The sequence below is a fragment of the Macrobrachium rosenbergii genome, chromosome 23, assembly GCF_040412425.1.
Source record: "Macrobrachium rosenbergii isolate ZJJX-2024 chromosome 23, ASM4041242v1, whole genome shotgun sequence".
In the NCBI taxonomy this organism is placed as follows: Eukaryota; Metazoa; Arthropoda; class Malacostraca; order Decapoda; family Palaemonidae; genus Macrobrachium; species Macrobrachium rosenbergii.
This window is the reverse complement of record NC_089763.1, coordinates 43,414,441-43,435,626: the sequence shown is the minus strand read 5'-3', so window position 1 is coordinate 43,435,626 and position 21,186 is coordinate 43,414,441. Positions and strand designations below refer to the sequence as shown.

At 36.5% G+C, this 21,186-nt stretch overlaps 1 protein-coding gene across 2 annotated transcripts in view; it reads right to left on the bottom strand.

The window, feature by feature from the left end:
- Positions 1–831: 831 nt before the first annotated feature.
- Positions 832–21,186, bottom strand: part of LOC136851568 (uncharacterized) — a 39,260-nt gene continuing 18,905 nt past the window's right edge. For both annotated transcript variants that reach the window (XM_067125828.1, XM_067125827.1), the window contains 5 exons: positions 18,401–20,045; positions 11,559–11,707; positions 3,129–3,333; positions 2,762–2,896; positions 832–1,584 (listed from right to left, as the gene is read on the bottom strand). In XM_067125828.1, the coding sequence (XP_066981929.1) occupies positions 1,482–1,584; positions 2,762–2,896; positions 3,129–3,333; positions 11,559–11,707; positions 18,401–20,045 (2,237 nt within the window). In that variant the 3' untranslated portion in view covers positions 832–1,481. The remainder of the gene's footprint in view (positions 1,585–2,761; positions 2,897–3,128; positions 3,334–11,558; positions 11,708–18,400; positions 20,046–21,186) is intronic.

Sequence of the window (21,186 nt, the reverse complement as noted above, 5' to 3'; positions counted from 1 at the left end):
CAACCTGAATTTATCTAAACTCTTGGGAGGGTGGCACAGAAAATAAAATACTAAAAATAATAACAATAAAAGATTACTCAACCTATCAGATCTGACACCCTGAATGGATGGAAAGCTCATTTGGAGTAACAGATTGTAGAGAAGTAGCAGAAAGTCTTACTAGTATTATCCTCTATAGTTGTTTCTACAACCTAACAAGCTCTCTTCGTTAACAATCAGTTCCTGCATTTCATTCAATTATGGTTCATGTAGTTATCCAATCATAACTTTTTCCTCAGCCAAAAATATCCTGAGGGTAAAAAACTGGAATAATGCCTGTTATGGCAACTCTTGCCTTACAGGATCTTACCGAACAAATATTCAGATAATAAAAGTACAAACCAACAGAAAAACCAAGTGCATCTGCTGAACTCGGTGACAGAAGCAGACTGAAGGCTACGGGTGTTTGTACTTATTAGTTCCCCGGTGGGAGGTGGGGGAAGTAGATGGATAAAAGAAGGATATTCATAGAAAACTAAGTATTCTCGTTTTTTTTTTTAATCTGTCGAACTCCCGCTGGCGTGGAAGTAAAAGCTATATAATGGAGAGGTAAGGTTCATTTCAAAAATTAAGTTTAACAACAACATAATTTAATCAAGAACCAAGTAGTGCGCATACTGCTAAAACTATACCTCATAATTACCGGTACTAATCATTACACTCTTTAGGTTAAATCTGGGCTTTCCAGACTCATAGGGCACACCTGAGGGTCTTGAAGTGAAAATTAGGGCAAGTAATGTTAAAGCAGCTATGTACAAAGAGACCATAGGGAATGAATGAAAAGCATGTAAGGATATTTCCCATCACTTGTATTATGTATATATCTTACTGAAAATTATTAAATAAAATAACCCACTGCTTGTTTTCATACATGGAAGGAAAGCCAAAATATCTTCTACAATAAATGTCTATAGACAAAGAATCTTCAATTGCACCTAACTAGCGGATGGTAAAAAATATAAATGACATACTATTCAAGCTAAGAATGGGTGTCATCTAATACATATAAACGGGGTTAATAAAAATAAACAATCTGTCTTTGACAAATCTTTTATGCATAACCAACATTACTAAAAATAGGTAAAGTAAAAGGGAATTGAAGATTATGATTCCAGTATATCTAAAGTGCTTTAAAATAAGCTGAATATGATAGAAAAAGTATAAACAATACACTACAAACATTACATTCATATTTCTGCCAAAAACATAAGATAAACATATCAAATACCTAAAACCTGAACCTTTTAAATACTAAAGGGAATGCTCAATTCAACATCTATTAGCTAACCAATACATAAAAATCTGCCTTATATCCTATTTTGTACAACACTGGTTGAATGATGCTTCATTCAACGTGAAAATAATTGTACTGCACATTTCACTTGTGAAAACATAAAACAATATTAGCAGTTATCTTTCCTCACAAGACTTCACTTGCAAGATCACATCACCCCTTGAACAACCATGTCTGCTGCCTTCACTAGCCTCCAGATATATTTTGGGCCATCAACCACGTCTGCCATCGCTTTTTCAACAGTCTGACTTCTGTTACAAAAAAATATATATATATTATGTATCTGTGAGGGCACTTGTACAGTACTATGTATTTTGTATTTTTATATATGTAAACTCTCCCATAAAAGTAAAAAAGAAAAAAACCATTTTCAGTACACAGTTTTTAACATACACCAAGAAATTAAGTACATACATTGAGATAAAACAGCACATATCAATAAACCACTGTGTCTCTTATGGAGTACTTAAGGTCAGCAACAGGCAGGTTTAATCAATGGGAAAAATTAGTACTGTTGTTGCAAAAAAAAAAACTGAACAAAATAATAGAGCGGGAACCTGATATTAAATCTAGAGTGCATCTTAGCCCACACTACAAAAGAATGGGAAAAATTCACACTGTTGTTGCAAAAAAGACAACAAAATAACAGAGCAGGGACCTAATATTAAATCTAGAATGCATCTTAGGCCACATTACAAAAGATCTGAGAAAAAATTTCATTATTATTCAGATTTTCATTTTGTATGCTAATTATTCTTCATTCTAATTACTGATTCTGTTATATCAATTTTTGTGACATGCCTCATTCATTGAACTTTTCCATTCTTGACATGCCTTGTTTTTTGATGATGCTATATGAATCCAAGGTAAGTAGTGTTCCAGATATAGTCTCAATCAAATATGAAAGAAGGAAAAATAAGATAATTATTTCATAAAATATACTCTGTTTGAACTGCACATCGAAAGGAACAAAATCACGATTAAGGAGACTTAAGATGGCTACCAGTGGAAATCCCCTGAATGTCAAAACAATTGGCTTTCAAATTCAAGATCACTTGAACTGCTGCAATACTGTATTTGTATATACTATTCACCATGTAACAATAATGCAGTATTTTAACTGTGCTTAAGTTTTACCGATGCCAAAATGAATTAATTCAACACTGCTTACTGACAGCAGAAAGAAGTTCTGCTGCACTACATTCCACATTGTCAAAATTATCAAACTTTTTAATCAAAGTTCCTTCAGTTTTGCCATGCATTGTACAAAACAATTTCTATGGAGGAGTTGACATTACTTATAAGTTACTGATAATTACATTTGTTTACACAATAACCCACTGCTTTGTGGCGACCTAAACTACAGCAGGCTATTGTAAAAACTTCATTGTATATTGTATAGTCAAATGAAAATAATGTTTAACTAACCTGAGGTTCCCAATAGTAACTTTAGCTGAAGGTAGAATGGCATATGGCTTGTCAGGTGTTGGCTCTGGTGGTCTTAGGTCAATGGTTACATAAGCATTTACATGATGAAAACTGCTGAAGAGGTTGACCTTTAGGCTAAAGTGGAAATAAAAGAGGAATAATTAATCTCAGAATGCTAAAATATTTGCATCCATTTCAGATATATCATACAATTAAGTACAAGTTTTGCAGAAGGCCAAGGTGAAGGAGGTATTACTGTACTCATATGTAAGATCATCCATCAAGTCAAAGTTCAGTAGTGCATTATTTTGCTATTTAGTTGGTTATTCATGTAGTGGAAAAGTCAAAATAATAACAACAACATTACCTGTCTCTGCTGAATTCCGTGAGATAGGCTGCCTTCACCAAGAATAATTCAAGTGCTAGCGTAGCTATATCTTTATATGCAGAAACAACTTTGTCAAACCCCTCTGCTATCTCACAAAGTGTCCTACCATACAACTGTAAAATGGCTGCCTTGATACGACACTGAAGTAACTGCATGACTAGTTGACCAATTTTATCTTTTATATCTGTAATAATCAGCAGGAGTTTTCAAATGTCATTACTGAAACAAAACCATTTACTAATGTATAACAATAATATGACATGTTATAATAAAGTTTTATATAGGACTCACCAAGTAATTACATGTATATAGTTTCCACTCGAATGGCAGCTTAGATTAAAAATTTCCCAGGTAGTGCTTCAATATAGTTTGTGTAGGCGTTCAACCCATCCCACTAACGGAATATTGGAATGACCTAGCAAACAATTCTCATTCATTTTATGCCTTATGTCCATCAGAGGGGAGGAGGGTGGGCTCCGATTCTGTAATTACTTAGTAAATATAAATTATATAAAACTTTATTCTATTATAAAAATGTCATTTTTATAAAAGTAACTTACCAAGTAATTACATAGCTGAATTGAATCCTACATTGCCAGGAGGTGGGATACATGGACATAGTATTCTACTCCAAAAATATTAAGTCATGTAATAAATTTGAAATAGAAAAGTTGCTAGCAATGAATACAATGCTTGTCGTTCCTTATTAGTTAAGAGAGCCTGCAGTATAAAACTACAACTGGTTGTCACTCAACCTGTAGTGGCATGGCAGTAGAGCTAAGGGTCGGGTCGCCTCTACTTAAGTGGGAGATTTGTAGTGAAGGAGTACTCCGTTGGCTACCAAAGCATCAGTGGAAGTTATGCAGCTAAGGAGTTATCCAATTCCTAGCATAACTTTAACAGGTGCCCTTGCCCTGGGTGCAGTACCAGCGTAAAAAACAACCAGATACATTGTCACCTACACTGAAATAACACCACAACCCATCCACTGAGAGTGGTGGGTGCTCCAGGTACTTTGTACCTCCTGGTTCCTAAAAAACTCTATACCTCACTAGAAGGTGAAGAGATAGGAGAAAATCTTATGCTTCCTCCTGCCATACCAAGCCAGTCACTATCCTGTGGCGCTAGTCTGGAGTTGGCATCAGGCGAGCTGTGGAAGCTCGCGGATTGGTATAAATACCGCTGGTGCCAGACTGTAGCTGGCACCAAGCAAGCTGGGCACCAGCCGAGCTGAGCACCAGGGGCTCTATAGCTAGGGCCAGAGTTGTAGCTAGCACCAGGTGAGCTAGCAGCTCGAGGCTCTGGAAGCTCTAAAGCTGGCGACGGACTATAGCTGGAGCCTGAAGAGCTGGGTGCCAGCGGAGCTAGAAGTTCAGGTTTCACTTCTTAAGATAGTGAGATGCAAAGGACGATTATACTTCTAGTAGGTCAATGCAGAATGGAAGTAATGGGCATATGTGCCTGTGAGACATGATGGACGAAATAATTCTAGTAGGCCGATGCCAAATGGAAGTAAGGGACATATGTGCCTGAAAGCTAAAGAAGTAGTGGCTGCTCTGATGAACTTAGCTTTCACTAAAAGAAGGCAAAGTTGTTTTCCTGAGTCTGAGAGTGTTTCAGAAATTCTCTTTAGGATGAAGGACAATGCGATCTTAATCCAAGGGTGAGGGGTTCTTGACCAAACATCAAAGGTTAAGAAGGCCCTCTAGATTATCAAGTCCTGTTTTAGGTAAATACCTAAAAATCCAATTGGACAGAGATTTCACTCTTTTCCCTTGGAGTTGGTGAGTGCTCCTGGGTGCTTGAAGCATGCGCTGGTGCCAGGTTGTAGCTGGTTTCATGCGAGCTGGACACCAGATGAGTTAGGAATTTGGGAGCTGGACAGAGCTCCTGGAAACCAAGGATGTCCGTTAAGCTCTAGGGGAGAAAGAATGAATCCAGGTCTTGGATGGATCCTTGGTTAAAATCAAAGGAAAAAACGCGGATAACACATCTCTTGCTTCCTAGTTGGGAGTGAAAAAGGCTTGAGAGGTCTTTGAGAAGAAGATGAAAGATCCAGGTCTCTGTGCTTAACCAGAGATAAGCATAGATCGGTACTTCTTCAAGGAAAGCAAGAGAACCTAGATCTTCTCAGAAACAATGAGGTAATCTGCAGTAGGGTCAGAGGTGTCTAAAAAGAAGACAAAGAGTCCGAGACACCAGCTTTGGAAGATGACTACTAAGTCTGGGAGACGGAGGAAGAGGGTGACTTCTGAATCTTGTAATAGCCTCTGCAACACGTCTTGAAGACTCTTCAGAAGACAATCCTACGGACAGTCCGGCGCCTGTCTGGGCAAGAGCAGACCACCCCTAGTAGTATCTCTGATGCTAGGCTGTCTGAGAAGACACAGTTTGGGGGAAAGATCTTGAAGAGTCCACTAACAACCGTAAGTAATTGGAAGCCGAGCCTGAGACTGTTCAGCACTTCCTCGATCATGTAGAAGGTTCCTTGAAGAATCAAACAGATCCAAGGTTGGCTTGCTTCATACAATCAAGAGATTCTGACAACTCGGGATCGAAAGGCCATGATGAGAAGGACAAGCTTCTGATGGCCCTGTAGGTTCTTCAACGCTTAGTCCCTGAATAAATCAAATGACTAGAAGACTTGATTGATCTGTCAGCAGAGAAAGAACTCTACTGTTTGGTCAAGAGGGAAAGCTGGATCCAGCTTCCCTGCTTATGTAGATGTGTTAGGACTGAGGTCTTATCCAAATAGACTACCATAGAGCTAGGGTCAAGTAGTACTAGAGCCATAAGAGAAACGCTTTAGCTCTCCAAAGTATAAGTGAAGGTTCCATTCTTCTTGGGGACCAAGTCCTGGACATCTTCCCGGTTCTTCAAATGGGCTCCTTTGACCTACATCTGAGGTGCTGAGAAGAAGACTAGAACTATGCTCAACAGACTAGCTATCACTGGAAATCTGACTAAAGAAATCTGGGCTAAGAAACAACATGGAGGTGTCCAACTGTTTCCCTGTCCCGGTAAAGGTTACTGTCAAGAGCCTTCAAGCCCCTTTCTTCAAAGATAATGAAGAAGTCAGTTGACATGTAAAGACTGAAGTAATGCCCAAACAAAAGGGGAAGTCAAATGCAGGAAGAGCTAGGAATCGGGAGAGGTTGAAGCACAGACTCCCGACTGGGAAGCCCTGTCCCGAAAGGCGGAGCTAAAAAGAACTCTCTGGAGTTTGGACGAGGATCTAGAAGAGTGCTCCCTGCATATCCAAGCTCCTATCCAACCACTCTGGAGAATGGGTGAAAGAACTATCTGATTGTCTCCCTCTTGACCTTCATCTACTGTCTAAGAGAGAGAAATGAGGAACTGTGGTCATGCAGCCCATTGTCAGGAGCAGAGTACAAGATAAAATGTCTCGAGTGCTCTGAAACTAGTGTTTGAACAGTGTCGTTTGGGAGCGACAGCCCATTGCAACTGTGTTCATCTCACAGTAGAAGAGAGCGCCAGAGATCTCCTTCTAGAGAATACAAAACAAAAGCGGAAAAACTCTAAACCATAACTGTCCAAGTCCATACACGACAGGGGAAGGAGACAATCCAAGGCGCCGAGCCTCTGGCACTGAACACTCTGGGCACTACACTTTCGGTGGATGGTGTAACAGGCCCAACAAATTACTAAGTTGGTGCTGAATGGTCTCCAACGAAGCATAAGAGTGGACGAAACTGATGTAGAAAAGCGAAGAGGTAACATCTGTAGTTCCAAGTGTGGTGCTAGATAACTGACAGCTGGCTCGAAACGGACAGGAGGATGAGTGGACATAGGACACAGGTAGATGCACAAACATGTAAGCTCGGACAATGGGCACTCAGATAGTAGTCGTTCGACCACTGTGCACTCAGACACTGAACCTCGGAGGCCACTGACCTCTCAGACACTAGGATACATATGGGTGCTCGGAACTTGGGCACTTGGCAGTTGGGAGCTCGAAACTCGGGCGCTCAGAACCTGGAAGCTCAGAACTTGGAAGTTGGGAGTTCAGAACTTGGGAGCTTGGAACTCGGAACCTGGGAGATCAGAACTTGGGAGATTGGAATTTGGGCACTCGGAATTTGGGAGCTTGGAACTTGGGTGCTCAAAATTTGGGCACTCTCCGACTGTCCAGATTCAGAGAGCAATGATGAAAACTACTGACACACCAAAACTGGGAGATATATCTTTACAATAGCTGACATAAATCCAAAAAAATGCCATTGGTGTCACTAGTCTACACTGTGATATGTAACTAACCACACTGGGATCCCAAAAGTGTCAACAGAGCCTCTTGTCCACACTGGGATCCTTATCTTGTTCACACTGGGATCTGCAAAAAAAAAAAAATAAATAAATAAAAAAAATAAAATTAAAAATCGGTGCCACTACGGCCAAGGCAAGCGCACCTTTATGGATGCCTTTTCAATGGCTGTCCATTGAGACCTGCGGACAACAGGCTCAACTGAGGGGTAACTATCCAGGGGCAAAACCCTTTTGGACTCCCATGGACCAACAGCATGCCTCCTTCCAGGTTTAGGGGAATCTGACAGGGACTGGGTTTATGAGATCCAACAGGGCTGGATAGCCACCTCCTCCACTACACATCCTTCAAGACGCCTTTCCAGCGGCTGTATGACAATACCTGGGACCTCAACAGGCTTGACTGAGGGGGCAACTAACCACGTGGAACTCCCTGACCTCCCTTGGACTTCCAGTTGGCCTCCTCCCAGGAAGTGGGGAATTTGACAGGGACCTTCTGTCTAGGAGCATTGGGGGACGAGTAATCACCTCTTCTATTGCACTACACTTCACTATAACAAGGTTAACATCTGTTGACCAAGACACAAGACTGGCAAAGGTATGGAAAGGGAAGCAAGGGAGCCAGGTGCAGAAGCAAGTGGTGAGACAGCTAGTACGGGAGCATTGGCGCCAGGGCACTAGCGCTGGCGCTGAGCACATGAGAGAGGGTGCTGGGGCCGAAGCTGGTGCCCGGAATCAGTGCCAGCAAGCTAGCAGGTTCATAGCGTGAGCTGGTTCTCGGCTGTCGAGAACATCAACTCGTAGCCACCAACAAAAAACCCAATTCTCTCCTACTACTTTCTGCCAAACACTTTCAGTTCTGGAAAGGAATGTGTGACAGTTGAGTAATAAATTTATTTACTGGAGGCTTCCAAGGAGTAGTCAGGTAAATAAATCATAATTGCAAAAGTTACAGGCCTAATGAAATGGCAAAATACCCAAGAACTACTTTCAAGCGGTGGCTTGCGTGAAGCATACGGCCAATAAACATCATAAATTGCCAAAAGATAATAATTCAATTTTGTAACATCTGAAAATTACTTTAAGGTAAAACCATTATCGGCGTCTCGCCAGTAGCCTATAGTCAGTAAACAATTCATGAACTGCAAAAGCTAACGCCTAGAGAAGGCATAACATACAACGATTATTATTTAGTAATGGAACACCGTAACATATGAGAATTACTTTTAAGGCAAAACTATTAACTTCAGCTCACTAGTATACAGTATTAAGGCCATAACACAATTTATAAATTGCAAAGGTTATTGCATAATGAAAAGCCTAACATAGACCAATTATTTTGTAGAGTGTCTAGACCAATTACTTTATAATGGAGTGTTGTAACACTCAAGAATTACTTTTAAAAACAAAACTATTATCGGCGGCTTGCTAGTAGTTTATAGCAGAAAACAATTCATAAATTGCCAAAGTTATGGTCTAATGAAAATGCGTAACATACAGTTTACTTTTATAATGGAATGACACAACATCCGAGAATTACTTTTAAGGCAAAACTATTATCAGCATCGCCAAGAGCCTAACTGGTAAACAAACGATAAATGCAAAATAAAATTTAAAAAAACTCATTCTGAATGATTTCAGCTTGAAGGCTACAATATACACATTCCGATGGTTGAAATAAAGAATCCTCCATCGGAATCTGGTAAAAAAAAAACAAAAAAAGCTACCGCCAGACCAGGTGTTCCCACCACGGATGGCAGGAAACTTAAGAAAATTTTTTTGCTAGGTTGTTCCAATACAGGCAGTCCCCGGTTAACGGCGACCTGGTTTTATGGGGCTTGTCTAGCGATGAAAATCAGAAATTTTTGGCACCAAAAATCACAGATTTCCCCTTATCAGCACTAATAATGGGGTATTGGCGCCAATACATACCTAAAAGAGGCACCAATAATCGAAAATCGGTGCTTTTCTGTGCTGATAAGCCCCGAAAATCGCTGCGATTTTCGGTTATCATCACACCCTCACAACGGAACCCCCACCGATAACCGGGGACTGCCTGTATTCTGTTAGTGGGACAGGTTGATGACCTGCACAAACTACAATTGAAGCTCTACCCTCGAAATTTTGAATCTAAGCTGCCGTTCACGTGGAAACTATAGCTCTGTAAATACTTGGTAAGTTATTTATATAAAACAACACTTTAGATTAGAGTTCCATTTTATTATACTGTGCTTTACAGTAGGTTAACCTACTGGATTACCTAAGCCACAGTGAAGTGTCACCTAAAATTCAAACTCATTGTCATATTACAATGGTGCATTATTTTTAGCAATTTTCAACTCCTTGTTTTAACTTTTTTTTCCAACATATCTCAATTGCATGTGCTTTAGAACAATGAGCACCATCACATAAATAATAACTTCACAGTGTACAGAGTAAAATATTTCTTATCACTGCTCTGGTTTCAGAACAGAAGGAACTCACAAAAGCCAGTGACTAACAAGATTAAAACCCTACACAAAAGCCAGAGACTGAATGGGTTTTTACTGAGAGATTTAAAACCTTAAGTTACAAGAGGAGAAAAAAAAACCTGGCAATCTAATGCAGTGAAAATCCTTTGGATGAGCTAAAGTCTTGGTGCCACATTCCAGTCTTGGGTTTCTGTTCCCTTGCTTGAGGGTGCAGTTATGCAAACTGTACTGTTTTTGCCTATAACATTTTTTTCTTTCATATTTAGATGCTGTTTATGTACTCATTTATTAACTACTGTATTTCATCTCTGTTGATCTTTTATTTTCTTACAAATCAGCACTGTATTTTGTTGTCACGAATGAGTGCAAATAATAATAATTCTGGTGCAAACTCTGTCATAGCTTGAAAAGGAGTACTCTTTAAAAATAGTTTCTATTTTGTTAAAGACAGCTGGTAGCAGGTTATCTCCCTGTCAGTGGGGGCCATACACAAAGGCAGGAGCACAAGGAAGGTCTCAGTCTGATTTCTGTATTTCTAAATGCATGCCAATTCATTTGAATATATGTTTTACCTTCTATGAAGAAAAAATATAACTCTTCATGCACCACTAACCATAACTTTATAAACTGCAAATACCAAGCTAACATGCTTCGTCCTTTGGTTGCTGATGGAATTGAAACCATCTAGTGTACTATGAATGATCACCTAAACTACAGCATTAACTGATAAGTACTCTCGGACATTAAGAAAATTTATGTCAAAATACTAAATTATTCCCTCCTCATGATAAATGATTATGTCCATAAGCCATGAAGCTCCTGCAAGTTTTCCTTAATCTTCCAGAAACATTACTCTTACTGATAAATGATTCATATAAAATATCTACATAATAATTAACAACTAAGATGAGTGTTAAGGCAGACAGGCCCAGTCACTGTAAACATTTGGTATCAAAAACAAATACTGTATTGAGCCTGCTGCCAATGTCTTTGTGTTGAATTCATGATACAAAGGAAGCATTGGCTATATTTCTAGTCACCAAATATCCCTGTTAAAGTATTTCAAAAAAGATGTATGTGGGACTGAAATAAAAGATTTAGGCCAAAGGCCAAGCACTTGGACCTATGAGGTTATTCAGCGCTGAAAAGAAAAATGAGAGTAAAGGAGGTTTTAAACGTGTAACAGAAGGAAAACCTTGCAGTTGCACTATGAAACAACTGTTAGGAGACGGTGGAAAGTAAGATGGCAGAGAGAATATGAACAGAGGTATAGTACAAGGAATGAAGAAGGTTGCAGCTAGGGGCTGCAAGTATGCTGCAAAAGGTTGCAGCTAGGGGCTGAAACGATACTGCAAAAAAACCTTAAGTAATGCCTACAGTGCTTTGCATGAGGTGCACTTATCCCCTACAGCATAAAATCGTAGAAGAGATCTTTGAACAAGACAAATGAGGGAACAGCTCCTTTAAATACCAGCCAAATTTATTCTTGACACTGTTAAGTATTACATATCCTGTATAAATGACATTCTAATAAAATTACCTTATTGATATTTTCATTCATTTTATGAATATAAAAAAAAACAAACTCCATTTTTGAAAGATATGCAATATCAAATTCCTTATTTCTACGTGTTCACAATGATTCCTTCAATCATACCTGAGGCTTGTGGTTTCCAAGATGCTGTTGTAACCGTCCAATGGTTGTCAGTCTGTGACACATTAAGTTCCAATTCTAAGTTGCTGTGTTGTAATGTGAAGTACCTAACTCTTTCCTCTACACCAGTTACAATCCACTTCTTATCCTTGCTGAAAAACGATGGAAAAGGAAAACTGAAAAATTAAAATAAAGCTTTCACTCTTCATGTATACAACTGTTTTATTCTAAAAAAAACCTTGTCTTAACAACTGGTATGCAGTTAACCCTTAAACGCCTACTGGACGTATCATACGTCAACTAAAATTGTCTGTTGGGTGCCAAGTGGACGTACCGTACGTTGACTACAAAAAATTTCAACCTTCGGTCAACTTTGACTCGACCGAAATGGTTGAAAAACGCAATTGTAAGCTAAAATTCTTACATTCTAGTAATATTCAATCATTTACCTTCATTTTGCAACAAATTGGAAGTCTCTAGCACAATATTTCGATTTATGGTGAATTTTTGTAAAAAACTTTTTCCTTACGTCCGCTGTAACTCGGCCAAAAATTTAAGAAATTCTTTTCGTCATTTTGTTGTAATTTTTGCACTGTTTTATATTAGCCGTTACATAAAAGTTTTATATATGAAAATGTGCGCAATTTCATGTAAAATACAACAAAATACAACCCATGGTTGTAGCTTTATCAGTTTGGAAATATTTTCATATAAATCTCGATAACTGCCAAAATTTCAACCTTCGGTCAACTTTGACTCAACCGAAATGGTAAAAAAAATAGCAATTGTAAGCTAAAACTCTTACATTCTAGTAATATTCAATCATTTACCTTCATTTTGCAACAAATTGAAAGTCTCTAGCACAATATTTCGATTTATGATGAATTTTTTGAAAAAAAACTTTTTTCCTTACGTCCGCGCCAGAAATTCTTTCATCATGTAGTCGTAATGTTTGCACGGTTTTATATTAGTCGTTACATAAAGTTTTATATATGGAAATGTGCGCAATTTCATGTAGAATACAACAGAAAATAACTCATGGTTGTAGCTTTTATCAGTTTTGAAATATTTTCACATAAATCACGATAACTGCCAAAATTTCAACCTTCGGTCAACTTTAACTCGACCAAAATGGTAAAAAACGCAATTATAAGCTAAAACTCTTACATTCTAGTAATATTCAATCATGTACCTTCATTTTGCAACAAACTGGAAGTCTCTAGCACAATATTTCAATTTATGGTGAATTTCTGAAAAAAAAAAAAAAAAAAAAAAAAAAAAAAAAACTTTTTCCTTACGCTCGCGCATGGTAACTCGGCCGAACATCTCAGAAATTCTTTAAATAACGTTGTCGTAATGTTTGCATCTTTTACATTAGTCGTTACATAAACTTTTATATATGAAAATGTGCGCAATTTCATGTAGAATACAACAGAAAATAACTCATGGTTGTAGCTTTTATCACTTTTGAAATATTTTCACATAAATCACGATAACTGCCAAATTTCAACCTTCAGTCAACTTTAATTCGACCGTAAATGGTCAAAAACGCAATTGTAAGCTAAAACTCTTACATTCTAGTAATATTCAATCATTTACCTTTATTTTGCAATAAATTGAAAGTCTCTAGCACAATATTTTGATTTAAGGTGAACTTTTGAAGAAAAAAAAAAAAAAAAAAAAAAAAAAAAAAATCATTTTCCTTACGTCCACGCTGTAATCGGCCGAACATCTCAGAAATTCTTTCATCACGTTGTCGTAATGTTTGCACCGTTTTATATTAGTCGTTACATAAACTTTTATATATGAAAATGTGTGCAATTTCATGTAGAATACAACAGAAAATAACTCATGGTTGTAGCATTTATCAGTTTTGAAATATTTTCATATAAATTACGATAAATAGAAAAAATTTGACCTTTGGTCAACTTTAACTCGACCTTAAATGGTCGAAAACTGCAATTGTAAGCTAAAACACTTACAGTCTAGTAATATTCAATCAATTAGCTTCATTTTTCAACAAACGGGAAGTCTCTAGCACAATATTTCGATTTATGGTGAATTTTTTTAAAAACTTTTTTTACGTCCCGCACGTTACGGATTCATGCATCATATTGTGATAATATTTTCTCTGTGTTGCTTTGATCGTTTTACAATTTGTTATATACCAAAATCATCGCAATTTAGTGTACAATACAAAGAAAAAAAATAATCCGTTAGCTTTAACCGTTTTGCTCACAGCGCGATTTGTATAAAATTATATATGAAAATTTTTTTTTTTGCGCTGTCATATATTTCAATATTTATATATGATAATGATATTTTTTTCATTTCTGATGGTTGCATACTAAACTTCAGGCAATGACAAAAAAAGGAGCCAAAAATGAACTCTTAATCTTAAAAACTAAGCGTGCTGTGATTTTTGAAAAAACTTTTTTTCTGCTTCGGCTCTAATTCCCGAACGCTGCCGGCATACGGGAGACGTTTTTGTAAATAGAGGCTCGGCGTTTAAGGGTTAACAGAATGCTGACCTAGAAGTAAATCAATGATTTATACAAGAAAAGACTTTCCCCCTTCTAGTAAAACCCTGTGCCTGGAGACAAGGCACTATAAATTCTAAATATTCCATCAATAGAAAACTCATTCTACCTATGGTGAAATGATACTTCGCAGAAAGATGGCTCACTAAACTTCAGCAGGCTTTCTCCAATTAGGGACCTTAAGGTGGTAAAGAGAACTTGTAATCTAATTATTAAGTCTATGGTACAGTACTTCAGTACTCAGATTATATTCTGACCAATCCTTGAAACGATTAAATCTTCATCACCCTCATGTATAGTAACACTTGAATCAATGTTTTTCTTCTGCTTGCTCAACACTCTTGGGTGTGGATTTCTGTCTGTCATGACTTTTCAAAAAAGAAAGGAAAGCTGATATGCATCCAACAATCTGCATCAAACCACAGAAAATAATAGTTAAGAACCAGCAAAAGGGTGCATTAACCCTTAAACGCCTACTGGACGTATCATACGTCGACTAAAATTGTCTGCTGGGTGCCAAGTGGACGTACCGTACATCGAATACAAAAAATTTCAACCTTCAGTCAACTTTGACTCGACCGAAATGGTTGAAAAACGCAATTGTAAGCTAAAACTCTTACATTCTAGTAATATTCAATCATTTACCTTCATTTTGCAACAAATTGGAAGTGTCTAGCACAATATTTCGATTTATGGTGAATTTTTTGAAAAAATTTTTCCTTACGTCCGTCCGCAGTAACTCGGCCGAAAAATTTCAGAAATTCTTTTGTCATTTTGTCGTAATTTTTGCACTGTTTCATATTAGCCGTTACGTAAAGTTTTATATATGAAAATGTGTGCAATTTCATGTAAAATACAACAAAATACAACCCATGGTTGTAGCTTTTATCAGTTTGGAAATATTTTCATATAAATCTCGATAACTGCCAAAATTTCAACCTTCGGTCAACTTTGACTCGATCAAAATGGTCAAAAAATGCAATTGTAAGCTAAAACTCTTAATGCTAGTAATATTCAATCATTTACCTTCATTTTGCAACAAATTGGAAGTCTCTAGCACAATATTTCGATTTATGATGAATTTTTGAAAAAACTTTTTCCTTACGTCCGCGCCAGAAATTCTTTCGTCACGTTGTCGTAATGTTTGCACGGTTTTATATTAGTCGTTACATAAAGTTTTATATATGGAAATGTGCGCAATTTCATGTAGAATACAACAGAAAATAACTCATGGTTGTAGCTTTTATCAGTTTTGAAATATTTTCATATAAATCACGATAACTGCCAAAATTTCAACCTTCGTCAACTTTAACTCGACCAAAATGGTAAAAACGCAATTATAAGCTAAAACTCTTACATTCTAGTAATATTCAATCATGTACCTTCATTTTGCAACAAACTGGAAGTCTCTAGCACAATATTTCGATTTATGGTGAATTTCTGAAAAAAAGAAAAAAAAAAAAAAAAAAAATAAAAAAAAATTAAATCTAAATAAATCTGCATGTGGTAACTTGGCGAACATCTCAGAAATTCTTTTCGTCACGTTGTCGTAATGTTTGCATCGTTTTTACATTAGTCGTTACATAAACTTTTATATATGAAAATGTGCGCAATTTCATGTAGAATACAACAGAAAATAACTCATGGTTGTAGCTTTTAACACTTTTGAAATATTTTCACATAAATCACGATAACTGCCAAAATTTCAACCTTCGGTCAAATTTAACTCAACCGAAATGGTCGAAAAACGCAATTGTAAGCTAAAACTCTTACATTCTAGTAATATTCAATCATTTACCTTTATTTTGCAATAAATTGGAAGTCTCTAGCACAATATTTCGATTTATGGTGAATTTTTGAAAAAACATTTTCCTTATGTCCTCGGTAACTCGGCCAACATCTCAGAAATTCTTTTCAGTCACATTGTCGTAATGTTTGCACCGTTTATATTAGTCGTTACATAAACTTTTATATATGAAAATGTGCGCAATTTCATGTAGAATACAACAGAAAATAACTCATGGTTGTAGCTTTTATCAATTTTGAAATATTTTTATATAAATTACGATAAATAGAAAAAATTCGACCTTCGTCAACTTTAACTTAATTAAAATGGTCGAAAACTGCAATTGTAAGCTAAAACACTTACAGTCTAGTAATATTCAATCAATTAGCTTCATTTTTCAACAAACAGGAAGTCTCTAGCACAATATTTCGATTTATGGTGAATTTTTGAAAAAACATTTTTTTACGTCCGCGCGTTACGGATTCATGCATCATATTGTGATAATATTTTCTCTGTGTTGCTTTGATCGTTTTACAATTTGTTATATGCCAAAATCATCGCAATTTAGTGTGCAATACAAAGAAAAAAAAAATAATCCGTTAGCTTTAACCGTTTTGCTCACAGTGCGATTTGTATAAAATTATATATGAAATTTTTTTTATGCGCTGTCATATATTTCAATATTTATATGATAATATTTTTTTTTCATTTCTGATGGTTGCATACTAAACTTCAGGCAATGACAAAAAAAGGAGCCAAAAATGAACTCTTAACCTTAAAAACTAAGCGTGCTGTGATTTTTAAAAAAAAACTTTTTTTCCGCTTCGGCGCTAACTCCTGAACGCTGCCGGCATATGGGAGACGTTTTTGTAAATAGAGGCTCGGCGTTTAAGGGTTAATTGCAATACTGTGATAATGGTGCCTGCTTTTTTTTTTTTTATCACAAACATTATAACATCTCTGTATCATATATAAAAAAGATAATTTGACTGTTATATATCACACTTCTTGGCATCAAAGACACACTCCCACTTCCGACTGGCAAAATTTTGAAAAAAAAAAAAAAAAAAAAAAAAAAAAAAAAAAAAAAAAGATTGCACTACTTGCACCTACCTTACCAATAAGTTTTGTGGTTGGCGCACTGCATACGTTAGACTGTCTAAATGCATTCAAGTAGAATGGCTTCAGCTGGTACAGTATTTTGACTACTGTATTATTGCTTTGAAATCATTTATGGTAAAAATAATTTTTTTTATTTTTAAAATTTGATGATTTTCATATTTAATAAGCTTTGCTGATGCTATTGTACCAGCAAAATGATAAACTTGAAACAGATTACCATGTAACATTTACAGTATAAACTGAAAAGTTGTGTTCCCTTGGAAATTTTCTTGCCAACAGTGTCTCGAAACATGCAAATGGATGGGACTACAGCTGGTGCAGTATCTTAAGATTTTACAAGTAATCAATGTAGGCTTATGCAAGAATTTTTTTAATCTCCATTAGAGGAAAGACTAAACACCAAAATAAGAAATATTAGAAACAAAATTTGACTGCAGTTACTTTGTGAAAACACCACAGGAATACACCACCCCAAATAGAACAAAATAAAAATAATGTAAAGATTGGAAAAATTTTTTATCTTCAAAATCTAAAATATTTTGCACATTGTTACCACTTGCACCACACAAATATGACAGTGTGACACTATGTGAAAATCGCCGATAACCAAAAATCGGCAATTTTCAGTGCTTATTGGTGCTGATAACCAGAGATCAGTATGTATCAGCACCAATACCCAATTATCGGCACAGGTGAGCAGAAATTGACAATTTTCAGCGCTGAAAATCGCCGAAAATTGATGATTTTTGTAGCCAGACAAGCCCAGTAAAACCGGATTGCCGATAACTGGGGACTGCCTTAGTATGACTTTGGCACAATTTACAATTAAGCCCTTTTAACAAACTGTTATTTTGATTTTCTCATCTAATAATGCTCTCTTAAAGTCATAGTTTTTTGAGAGGCTCTTAACTCGTCTACCACAAATCTGTATGAATGTATATTTTTTGTTTTTTTTATGACTATTACTTTTTCAACTATGTATAATTTATGCACCTTATTCAAAGGTCATATACAAGAATTCTGATTGCTGTCTAGCATAGTCAACCTTCCTCTGGGTAAGGATAAGTCTATGAAAAACATAACCTTCGGCCTTTATAACGGATGGAAAAATTTCCAATACTTACCTCATGAATAAAAAGTGTCTCTGACACAGTAAACCTAAATACCATAATGTATAATAAAATACAGAAACAAACTGTTACTTTGCAACAACATATCATCTACATCCTTATTTAGATCAAGTACACCTTGCACATAAGCATGGCAAACGATCTAAAGATAAAAGTCAGACCCATTGTTTATAGCATTTATAACTTTAAATTCACAATTTTTGTTTCAACATACATCAAAATAAGATAATGGAATTTTACAACCAAAACATGAATGGAGGAACTAACCTTGAAGCTGGCAAAAAGAAGTCTCCCAGCAATTCTGAATTATGACAGATGTGGCAGAATTTGCATTCATCAGACCTTTTGGACACAAGTTCAAAATTAAGGTTTCCCTCCATGCACCCTTCCTGGTCCTCCTGTAAAAGTGTCTGATTGTTTTTCTTTGCGTCTTCTGCTGATGGCTGACTAACTGGTTCTGGATTCATATCTACAATGGCTCTGTGATCTTTGTTTGAGTCTGTGGGTTCCAATATCACTGGTTGAGAATGGTCTGGTATACTGTTTGAAGAAATGTTCATTATAGCTTGAACACTGGAACTTTCCTCTGGATTTTCAGTGACCATTAATGAATGGGAATTTTGTGCCTTATCCTTAACCATACGACATGAAATCATCTCATCACCATCATCAACAGAGGGATGCTGAGAACAACTCATATTTGTCTCTCTAGATATGTTACAACTTGGACTTAGTTGCAGACTATTTAAACATGCAGGGGTACTATTTTCTTGCTCTATTTCTACAAAAGAGGATTCACCATCTATATCTAGATTTTTAAGGGACATGCGGCTTTCATGAAAATCTGACATTCTCTTTTTAAATGAAGTTACCAAGCTTTTCACTGAGCTAAGGGCATCAGCTGCTACCATATCGAACAGACTCTGATTTGCTGATAAAACACTGGTTGATTGACACTCCAACTTGGCAAGTGGAGAATGACTAAAACTATGATCATTAGAGTTTTCAAACTCCATTTGTATATCTTCCAGCCCCTCTTCTGACTGAGAAGAATTTGCAGCATCTAATTTGCTTGCACCATCTAAATTATATTTATCTTTTCTGTCTGGGATATTTCCCATTGAAACAGGGGATCCTTGAAATGAAAGAGAGTTCTTGGCAGGCAGTATATTAGACTGAAGATGATCATCACTTGGGGCAGATGATGAAATGTTTAAATCTGGTGTATTCACAACAGCATCCAGGGCAGTTCTGTCTTCTACACTTACTTGAGATAATGGATTTGTGGTAGAAATATGTAAAAACAATTCCTCCTCTTCAACTGGTAAAGATACTGAAAGAGGATTTACATCTCCTTCAATAGATGGTGATGAATGAGAAAGATTATTTCCTTCCTGACAATTCCAAGTATTTACTGGCTTGGGATGAAGTCTTGGACTATTATCACAGGACATCCTCTTAGACGAATGTTCATCTTCATTATCTATGTCACGTGATCTTTTATTGTTTGAATTTGGAGATACTTGATGAGAATTTTTCTTGCATACGTTTTGCCCTACATCTTTATCCTCTGACAGAACATCAGAATCCCTGTTAGAATCTTGACTGTCACCGAAAAATGACTGGAACATTGGACTGGATAAACTAGAGGTTTTGTTAACTTCACTGGGTGACACATCCACGGCAGATTTTCTTCTAGAAACATCCATCTGTTCCTTTTCTTGTGCTACTGGGTTCATGCTTTTTTTATTATCTACAGGGCTAACAAAACCTACAGAGTTTGATAATCCAAAACACAAACTCTTTCTTCGAGGGACTTCATTTCTGCTTAACAAGTCCAATATCTGACTGGCGGGAGTTGTATTGTTCTTAAAATAATCCCTTGCTTTTTCATCAACTGTTGTATGAGATTCTGTAACAAAGATAGAGTTAGTGTAAATAGCTTGCAAAACCTTTGATTGAATACCTAGTTAAGAAAAAAATGCAATCTACAGTTTATGGAAGATTTACAGGTCCAGGAATAATGCATGAGTGATATACTGTTATACATAATGCTTAACAAGAACAACAGAGCCTTAGGTGAAGGTGAGGCTAGAGAAGTACTGTATACCAGGAGAAAAGGAAGTGCTAAATTTAGGAAGATAAGAATCAGTATTTTAACAAACAGATGCAAAATCATTTTTTTCACAATAGTGAGGTGCATGAGGCAAGATGAAAAAGATGTGAAAGGGGCAGCATTAAAAAAAATTTTCACAACTTTGTCACAAACAAAAAGTAAACCTAAAAATGTGGCAACATGAGATGATGGCTTTATTTTGATTGGTGCCCTGCGGACATTAGACTGTCTCAAAGTACTGAAATGCTGTGACTCTGGCTAGTGCAGTCTTCAATACTATAGGTTTTTATTCAATTATTTAAAAAATGCTTTGTTTTTTCAAGTTCACTGATTTTAACATTAAATAAGCTTTTCACAAGATTAGCAAACAACAAAGTGACAAACTTGAACAGATTATGATTTAATATGGCCCAATTTTACTCGTCAGTTAATAAGGTTTCTTCACGTCAGAGACATCTGAGAAAGGTGAAAATACTGACATGCTATACAACAACTAAGTTACTACTCATCCATTTAACTCATCTAATGTAATCTTATATGAGATGGAATCTTGGTTTTTTTATGATACTGTTGTTTATTTACTACTTTAAGTAAAATTTATACATTTTATTCAGAGGTCATATACAGAAGATCTGATTACTGTCTAGCAAAGATAATTTTTGGCCTCTAAGATGCTCGGTTAATTTCCCAGACTTGTTCAAGGAAAAAAACATGGGAAATGCTGTATGATATTCTTTGACAAGAGGATTATTTGTACTTTTTACATAAACTTGAGAATCCATGTACAGGCAGTCCCCGGTTTACGGCGATCCAGTTTTATGGGGCTTGTCTAGCGACGAAAATCGGCAGTTTTCAGCAGCGATAAGCCCCAAAAATCACTGAAAAAGTGCAGTTACCATCCCACCCTCAGAACAGAACCCCACTGATAACCAGGGAC